The sequence below is a fragment of the Diplotaxodon limnothrissa genome, linkage group LG16, assembly GCF_057381915.1.
Source record: "Diplotaxodon limnothrissa isolate DT_005_m linkage group LG16, D_limnothrissa_male_GT1.1, whole genome shotgun sequence".
NCBI classification, from domain to species: Eukaryota; Metazoa; Chordata; class Actinopteri; order Cichliformes; family Cichlidae; genus Diplotaxodon; species Diplotaxodon limnothrissa.
This window is the reverse complement of record NC_140611.1, coordinates 16,076,527-16,085,919: the sequence shown is the minus strand read 5'-3', so window position 1 is coordinate 16,085,919 and position 9,393 is coordinate 16,076,527. Positions and strand designations below refer to the sequence as shown.

At 42.8% G+C, this 9,393-nt stretch overlaps 1 protein-coding gene across 3 annotated transcripts; it reads right to left on the bottom strand.

Moving 5' to 3' along the window:
- Window positions 1-827: 827 nt before the first annotated feature.
- shox (shox homeobox) lies at window positions 828-9,077 on the bottom strand. 3 transcript variants are annotated; one of them, XM_085374693.1, is made up of 6 exons: window positions 8,831-9,077; window positions 7,012-7,220; window positions 3,679-3,736; window positions 3,404-3,513; window positions 1,284-1,505; window positions 828-917 (listed from the first exon to the last, which is right to left on the bottom strand). In XM_085374693.1, the coding sequence occupies exons 1-6, from the start codon at window positions 9,075-9,077 to the stop codon at window positions 828-830; spliced, it is 936 nt and encodes a 311-aa protein (XP_085230819.1). The 3 variants fall into 3 exon arrangements, with proteins under 3 accessions (XP_085230819.1, XP_085230820.1, XP_085230821.1); XM_085374694.1 differs by lacking the exon at window positions 828-917 and having other exon boundaries at window positions 1,251-1,505; window positions 3,380-3,492; XM_085374695.1 differs by lacking the exon at window positions 828-917 and having other exon boundaries at window positions 1,251-1,505; window positions 3,404-3,492.
- Between the last annotated feature and the right edge of the window lie 316 nt (window positions 9,078-9,393).

The following is a 9,393-nucleotide window of genomic DNA, read 5'->3' as shown; positions in this document are numbered from 1 at the left end:
GCTGATCGCGTGACGATATCAAACCCAGCTCCCCGCTTTAATTAATAAAGTAGTATCTGCTTGTAGTGCCATTTGTAAACACCCACGTGTGAGACCTGAAGTGCAAAGGCGATCTTCACTTCTTTACCCAAAAATACAACACAACAAACAGAAAGGAAAGAAAATAATAAAGACAGAGCGAGAGAGATAGAGCACACTTTGAGGGAGAAATGCAAACCAAAAGTCTCGCCAGCACATGCCCGACAACACAGAGCAACGTCTCTCCAGTCTGCGACTAACAACAACAAAAAGAGGGAGAAAAAAAAATGGATTTGTTGCTTTTGTTAGAGCATAAGTCCATCAGAAGAAGGGTATCAGGCTCTAATGGAGGCCTTTGACTTTGAAGGTGTCGGGGGGAGCATGTTGGATGGCAGTGTTTAAAACAGCTGTCGAGTGTTAATGTCAGGTGCGGATGGAAACCAGTCCCAGTAACGGTCCTCCATTAGAGCTCATGCACTTGGCAGCAGCAGGGAACACAGTGGTTGGAGACAAATATGGCCTTTTTTTGTTCTTTAAATGTTTTCTTCTTTCGTTTCTCTAGTGAGGAGCGGGGCACGAGGGGAGGGAGGGGGGATTGGGGAGGCGGGTGAAGGTGAGAGCCGTTCCAATACCTCGGTGGGGTGATGTTTGGGTCTGTTTCCCCCCCACACACACACACAAGTTTAACCCTTTGCATTGTCAACATGGCGTCAGCCAGCGTCAGCGAGGCTCTGCTTTTGGCCCTGCTGCTGCCTGCCAGTTTGCTTTGTTCTAACATCTTCTGGTCTGACGGGCCCCGGGCCTGGCCCTCAGACAGACATCCACATGTGTTTGTACGGTCCTTGGGATGTGATCTGTGCCTGGAGTGGACTGAGCCACTGGCCCCGCAGAAGTCCTGCCTGTTGGGCGAAAAGTAAAAGGTGATTTCATTGGTATTTAATTACCGTTCTCTACAAGTGGTTTGTTTTGGCAGCTGGTTTTGTGACAATTTTCTCGCTCCCCTCCTCCTTTTCTTTTCTTTTTTTATTTTCTTCCTCCACTGTTCTCCCCCTTTCTCTCTCACACCCACTCTCTCTCTCCCCCTCTCTGTTATGTGTTCCTCTCTTTCATTCTCACTCAGTGTTTTTGTTTATTTTAGTTTTAGCTGTGAGTGTCACGGCCCTTTCACAGGCTCAGTCTTGTGTGAGAGGCGATTATGGGCATCAGGCGAGCGGAGGGGCAGCCCGGTGGGGTCAGAGTCCCAGAGCCTCGGTGTGTTTTCTTGCCTTGAGTCGCAGGTCGGCGATGCTCGAGTTCTTGCTGTTGCTTTTGGCGGCTGCTGCCACCGCCGCCGCCGCCGAGGCCGAGTCGGCCAGAGATGCGATTGGTAGTCCGAAAGGAGGGGGCGGGAACATCAGGTAGGGCGCGTGAGCGGCCAGGTGAGGGTGCAGGTGAGGGTGGGAGTGGGCGGAGTGGGTGACCCCTTCCAACTGGAGCTGTGCTTGGACCTGCCGAACAGTGAAAACGTAAAGTCAGAATGAGCCCCTCAGGACAAGTGTGTGTGTGTGTGTGTGTGTGTGTGCGCGCAGAGAGGATTTAGGTTTCACAGTCTGACACTATTAAATTCCCCCTCAAATGTTACCCCCTCAAAGCTGTTGCTTACAGTGTGTTTTCTATGAAAATAGTTAAGGGCTGCACTCTGCGCTTTAGCCCTTTCTTCATGTCAGCTATTCTAAATGTTAATGAATCATACATTGCTCTCAGACACCACATCCAATTTAATCGCCTAGAATCAAAGTCTTTCTAGGACCCAGAACAGATTTGTTTAATTCAGACTGAGGACTATGGTATACCCTTGGAAATACGCAGTCTTGTTATCCTGATTATGTATTCAATTGCATAAATAAACTATTTTGCACTGAAAAGATATTCACATATTTGGAGTTATAAATATTTATCCAGACATATTCCTGAGTCAAGGGGAGAAAAAAAAGAAAAAGAAACCATAAGGAGCATAGGATATCAGTTTTCACATTCTTGGCAATTATTTTATAAGAAGTAGGTGAAAATTAAGCATCCGCTTACTTCAGAGGGAGAGAGCTGAGCCTGTTGCCGTGTCTCATGTGTTTCAAACACCACAGGAAGAAGTGGGAAAACTCAAGTATTTCTAGCTTTCTTCTCCAACCAAAATAGCACGATAGAAAGTCAAAGTTTTAACTTGACTAAATATTATTTTTAGTTGTATTTTAGTATAAAAATGCAAAAAGGGAGATTTAAATCGAAGTTGTTAAACGAAAGGGAAAATTAATTTGTACCCGCGAGTTTGTAGTTGCTAAGCGCTGCAGTGGCATCCGAACAAAACCTTCTGCAAAACAACAAATTTTTCCACGTATCGCGTTCACCGAAAGAATCGGGGAACAAACTGCAGCCGTGACTGATAATTTCCAATTGTATAGTGCGAACGCGATTGGTTACACAATGCAGAAGGACCACTGGAAAAACAAATCACAGTTATGAAACTTGATTTTGTGGGTTATGGCAGAAATTAATCTGTCTCTGAAAATGGAACAGGTGACGTGGGTTCAGAGTGATTGTGTGCTTTTGGCCCGGCACACACACAAACTTTGCATTGCTTTAAAAGACACAAGTCTTTACTTTTTTGTTGACAAGAGGTCACGACCTTACCCATCCACCAGCCGCTAGCCATCTCCTCATTTCCCATGCATATGCAGCGTTGTAATATCTGAGTCCATGCATGCCTTGTGCCTGTTTCAACCTCGTGCAACGTGCCTCTCTCTCAGTATGCAGGCCTCAATCCTCCACCCCTGCCAGTGCAGCTCAACGCCAATATCCATCAGAGCCCACTTCATTCCCCGCTTTCATCATCTCTTTTATGTGCTCACGCCCGCCGCACTGTTGGCTTAATTAGGCCGTTGCTTTTAGCCAGGGTCAAGCAGACAACACAGCAACCGGGACGTAGAAGCAGACAGCAGCAGATCAAATGTCTGCCCACCTTTCCTCTCCCTGTACGGTCCAACCTTCTCCCCACAGCCAGAAGGTGAAAGGTGCACTGAGGTCTCAACACCCCCACCCTTTCACTCCCCTCTCCACGTATGCACTCTTTCATCACTTCAGTCTAATAGCTGCACATGGCTTATATACATGCATGTGGAAGCACAAATATAGAAGGCCCACTCTGACACCAATTCCACCGCATATCCAAGCGCAAAACAGTCCAGTCTCAACTTTTACATTTATTTGATGGGGTTTTTTAGAGATGACGCATTACTTGTCACCACTGGATTATTTATTTTCCTTTTTTACATTTAAGATTATTTTGGTTTCTGGATTATTTTTAGATTTTTCAAGCTTTGTCAATTACCGCAAATATGAAAACATGGCCTACCTGTTGGAAGGGCATCCGGAGGGCGCCCATATTGACATAGGGTGCTACTCTGCATGCGTCAAGGGGACTGCCGCTGCCCAGAATAACACCTGGAGAGAAGGGAAAGATGTCTGTCAGACAGCCAGACAGTTGTTGTTATGTGAGATGAGGAGGTCACAACTTTTTTTTTCACATGCAGTCATAAAAATGGTGAAACTGTGTCAAAATGTAATCAGTAATAAATTCACTAATAATAATATTAAGAGGCCAAAATAAAGGGAGCAAATTGCATTCACCTTTGTGCATCTGGTTTTCTTGTTTTCGACACTTTGCTCTCCTGTTCTGAAACCAAACCTGCAATCGAAAGAGAAAAGAACTGATTAGAATAGATGCAAACAGTTTCTATCCTATTTGTTGTCATATTTAAATAGTGAAATTAGATTTTCATAAATGGACAAATGTATTTATTTTTTTGGAACCAGGCAAATAAAAACAGGGGAAATCCAACACACGCAAGCAAATAAAACCTAAGTCAAGTGTGTTCACAAATAAATACGAATTGTAATAATTTTCAAAGAGGAAAAAATATTAGACTGTAAATGAGACTAAACTAATTTATAGATTAAAAAACATACTTTTAAAACTGAGCTAAATGGACTGGTTCTTATATAGCGCTTTTCTACTCAAAGCGCTTTACACAACTGCTTCATTCATACAAGCACTTTTTTCTTTGCTCTGTCTAACATGCACACAGAGCAACATGGGGTTAGTATCTTGCCCAAGGATATTTGGCAAATGGGGATCGAACCACCAATCTTCCGATGACCTCCTCTATCTCCTAAGCTACAGCCACTTAAAGTCACTGTAACTTAAACAAAGTTCTAGTAGGGTTGTAAGAAAAAGTGTAGCAATTTTACAAGGATACTGTGATCCTTCAAATAAATAAATAAATGTCATTAACTACCTTCCAATTTGCTGACTGCCTTTGAAGCTGCAGGCTGCGGGCCTATTGTTAATCACCATCAACTTAATTTGCCTCGTTGAATAACATTATCTCCCCTCCCCTTCGACCCCCGCGATGATTATCGTTTACAGATGCGAAAATTAGCGACCGGTGGCGGACCACAAAGGGCGCCGACTGATGATGTTGCTGACGACTCGGGGTGCCGTGACGCCGTTTTTAAGCTGCGGGGGAGCGACGTGCAACATCATGTCGATGGGACTGCAATAACAGGGGAAGTCGATAAAGCGTCCATTAGGGACCGAGGCGAGAGAGCAGGAGATAACAACGAGGCGAAAATTACGAGGAAAACAAATGTCTCGCTCTCAGCTTCACAAAATATCATCCAAATATAGTTTTTACAATAAAACCACAGCAGTGAGATTTTCCTGTCAATGCATTATCAATGTCTATAAATCCTGTCCACGTAGAGTACATAATTATTATTATTGTTATTATTATTATTATCATTATTATTATTATTGTCATCATCATCGTGGTGTAGGCCTGAAGCTAAACACTGCACATTGTCGTTATTGTTTGCGATTGTTTACGCCGTGAGTTATTAGCTCTACAGCGGTAAATGATGGTAGGAAAGGTGTTTATGAAAATCCCAGGTGATTTTGCATAGACGCACAGTAATCCCTCAGATAAATCAAGGCTAATATTAGACGGGCCCGAGATCAATTCCAATTACGTGCCAGTATGTTAAGCAAAGTGAACTACACTGGTTCAGACAGTTATTTCTTCATTAAGGGCCACTCAATGATGCGCTTCACAAATACCCTAATCTCATTTCCTTTTTGATTTTTTATTAGAGACAGTGAATAATGACATTTAATTTAGCAGCGCGCCAGAAACCCAAAGATATTAGTCCTAACCGAATTACTGCCTGCTCCTCACCAAGCTCTCATAACTTTCAATTAGATTCATTGACAGCTGCTCGGAGCGCAGGTTCACAGCCTGTAACAGCCCTGCTGCAATTCGCTCTCACTAAATCTGGAGAAAACATGTGCCAGTGCGCACCCCCCCAAAAGACAGCCTGAAAATGCTTCATTTTTTTTTTTCCTTCATCTTTTTTCCCCCAAAAGAGAACATCGGTAGGTTCCGAGTGTCTATTTGATAACATAAAACACACACACACGCAGACTCGGTCTTTATCAGTCATATTTCCTCCATAAAAAATTTTAATGCACGCACTTTATTAGCGATAATCGCAGTGTACTGCTGTCAACTAAGTCCGCTCAGGAAAAAAGGTAGTCGGTGGCTTATAAAGCTCTATGATGCGGCTTATTCATCCGATTAGATATAGCTGAACAGCAGCAGAGTTGGCCCAGAATTGAATTATTTCTAATCTGTTTTTATGGGGACACTACATCAAGCCAATGGCAGATATTACAAAGAAAATGAGGAGCGATACGAGTTGACATAAGAGCGCGTCCCCTGAAGCAGCCATTCAGGCTCTTCATTCATTTTAATCACTGGCTGGATTTCTTTCTTCTTTTTTTCTACCCGCAAGGATGCTCGGATCGGAGGCACAAGGCTCCACAGGCCTACCGCTGCAAGTTCAGCTGGCTCTGAGGCTATCCATCCTGGACGGTTTACAACTGATTTACTGCTACTGTACGTGAATCTTTCATTAAACACACACTTTTAAAAAATAGTTATTTGTCATCCTTGTTAAGAGGGCATGGTGAACCCTCTACATTTGATATTTTCCTAAATAAATATTTTTTTTAAATAGTCAAATCTGCGGCAATTGTGCAGTCATGTTTCTAACATTTATAAATGTCGCAGTGAAACCGTCTCCCTGTAGGAATATTAGGACACCACAGAGAAAGCTAGACGGGGCTTTACAAACCTCCCCATAGGAATATTACAGCAATATTTCAGACGTGGAGCTTTTTCACTAACAAGCTGGATCATTTATTTGTCAAGTGGTCAACCTGTCACTAAACTAATGAGCTCCTAGCTTTTTATTCTTCTGTTTTTTATTTATTTATTTACTTGTATGTTTCAGGACACACGATGCGACCTGTTTATGTTCCAAAAGAAACCAGAAATTTTTTTTAAAAGTCGTTTTTTCACGTGGCTCACACGCAGTCTTGCGTATTTCGAGTCATTTCAAAGGATTTTAAACGTGCTCAGTGTGCGAGCAAACACAACAGAAAAGGTTTATTTAAAGGCTCCAAAATGACTGCACAGTTTTATAATATATTTTCAAGTTTTTATAGCAATATGCGTGTTTTATAGCAAAATTATTTCACGATGGATCCACATGGTCCGGTTTTCCACCTCAAAAGCTAAAAATATATTTTCTTATATTTTCGGTTAATTACAGTGGGGTTTCCTTATAGAACAAATTAAGGGCTGGCTAGATCACTAACATATTTCCCACAAAGCAGTGATGCCACTTAACAAATCACCCACACACACACGCGAGCTTACAAGTGTTGCTTAACAACAGCAGAAATATTTTCACACTACAGCCGTCAGACAGACAGACAGACAGACAGACAGCAAAGCTTCTTGGCCGCTCCTCACACAGCAGCAGCAACAGCACGATTTCCGCTCTGCATCACAGACACGAGAGTGAAGAAAGTGAGTAACTTATGTGGGAAATCCTCACCTGCACTCTGGCCTCGGACAGTCCCAGCCTCTGGCTCAGCTCCTCTCTCATGAAGGCGTCCGGGTAATGCGTCTCGTCGAAGAGCCGCTCCAGCTCGTTGAGCTGCTCCAGGGTGAAGTTAGTGCGACTCCTCCGCTGCTTCAGTTTGCCCTGTGGATCTTCATCCTCGGACTTCACGTCCTCCTTTTTCTCCTTACACTCATATATCCCTGTTAAACGGCCCACGGGTGGTGGGGGAAGGAAACAATTATTATTATTGTTTTTTAAAGGAGAAGATGCGTTTAAAATTCACACATGCACACATTCCAAGCTCAAAACACACATATCACAAGTGCGCATTAAGGGTTCCCCCCCATATAGTCAACACTGGGCCCTGACAGGGGGCCTTAGGCCTGGCACTTTGACAGCAACACACACACACACACACACATTACACAGCTTAGTTCTTCAATAGAGAGGCCCGTGGCTGCATTTCCAGCCTCCATAAGTCAGCGTGTAATGTCAGTGCCGTAATGGAAGTAAATCAGTCAATATGGAAGCCTAATAAGGGTATAAGCGATTTAAAGAGCAGAGAAATAAGTCCCGGCTAAACGGAGAAGATTTAGGCCTAATTACTCACCTCCATAAAACAGACCTTTAGGATATCCATAAAAATCATCAGCCAACAGATTTTTTTATTTAATCACACCATTACGCTGCGTGGCTGACAGTACACTATAGCCTAATAAAAATAGAACAGCCTATATAAGCAGCTATTAAGTGTTATCAGTGTTAATTTTAGCAACACAGCTGACAACTGCTGCAATTAATGGCCTTTTCTGTCTCATTTTACTGTTTGTACTTTGCTGACGCCGAACTGCTTTTTTTCTCTCAAATGAAAGTCATTTTAACTTAAATAAAATCCGATCAGTTTATGTTAAAAAAGACAGATTTAATTTAAGTTATAGGGCTGATTATTGCCCCATAGTGCTGACTCCATTTTTTTAAACTCTTCTTACAGGATAAATATAGAAACAAATCCACTAAATCATAGTTTTCTGCCCACTGCACATTTGTGACTGCTGAGTGAAAGGAGGCCTGTGCTCCTGCTGTATGCTACTTCACAGACTGGAAATGAATAAAGTGATTTTTAAAAGGTAGATCTATTTATGTTTTCAGCTTACACACGATTTTGCAACTGAAAAAATAAAAAGATTTATTGCTACTCTAGAGTGTGCAGTCTAAGGTAGCGTGGCAATCGGCAGTCCTGCAGGCTATGGGTTTATACACTGCATCATAATTACATTATATTTAAGCTTTTAAACAACGCCTGCTAGAATGTACAAGAATACATAATTTACTAATAAAGGCAAAAGAAAATACACTGCAGTGCTGACTTAAAGTAGGTTGTTGCCGGATAGTTTAATACCGGCATAAAATGATGACATATAGTCCAAATAAAGCTAAAATCATTATTAAACATTAGACATTTAATACGATTATATTCTACAGAACAAATCTTGCTGTATTTTTTCTTTCCTTTCGTTTGCAAACTATCATTAAACAGTTAAAGCGATGGTCTGGCGAAGGGCCCGCCTCCTGCTTTGTAAAATTATCATTGCAATAACAGATTAATGCGTTAACTTTGGGGAACTACATTGACTAAACGCGGTTACGTAAATTCAACTCTTTTTTTATGCGCGTAGATTTTGTAAAATTATAATAATTAAAACAACAACAAGAAAAATGCTTCGCTCCGGACACACCAGACAGCCGAACTTGAGACATTTTCCCCGACATCACGCGGGAGCATTTCTCACAATTAAAGTGAAAACCTTACCCTCTGTCGCCCTCGTAACATTAAAGTCCTTCAGTTTCTCCTTCTCCAGCTCGACGTGGTCCTTGAACAGATGCACCGGGCAGTGGTTGCTCTCCGTAATGTCCTGCAGGTTTGTCTCCGGGCTGCCCAGCTCCCTCGCCCTTGTCAAGCCGCTCTCCAAAACTTCCCTGTACGTGATACTCTCTTTGCTGCTCTCCTTGGTTTTCTGATCGAACGATTTCGACACGAATGCCGTAAGTTCTTCCATGGTCAGCTCTGTCGCTCAGTAGTGCTCCTGCTCAGGGAAATCCACCGTGAATTCTCAGCATATACCGTCTCTATATACCAGTGTACAGCTCACGGATACGCTCTTTTAGGAGGCTGGCAGCAGCGATAGATAGAAGGGGTGGAGAGGAGGTGAGATCACTCCTGCTGTTGTGACTGTGTATTTGAGAGCACACTATTTATACACGGCCACCTCAGCCCAGCGCCCCCACCCCTTCTTCCCTCGGATCTCTGTGTCTCGAGCAATTACAGGCCGGCTCGACTTTGCAGAATTCAACTTTCAGCAGCTTTTTTTTCCC

Excerpts from the sequence above, each read along its gene's own strand:
- shox (XM_085374693.1), bottom strand. The coding sequence starts at position 9,077 with ATGGAAGAACTTACGGCATTCGTGTCGAAATCGTTCGATCAGAAAACC. Across the intron at positions 7,221-8,830 it reads TGTTACGAGGGCGACAGAGG|GGATATATGAGTGTAAGGAG; the intron begins GTAAGGTTTTCA and ends GCCGTTTAACAG. Across the intron at positions 918-1,283 it reads TCGCCGACCTGCGACTCAAG|GCAGGACTTCTGCGGGGCCA; the intron begins GCAAGAAAACAC and ends TTCGCCCAACAG.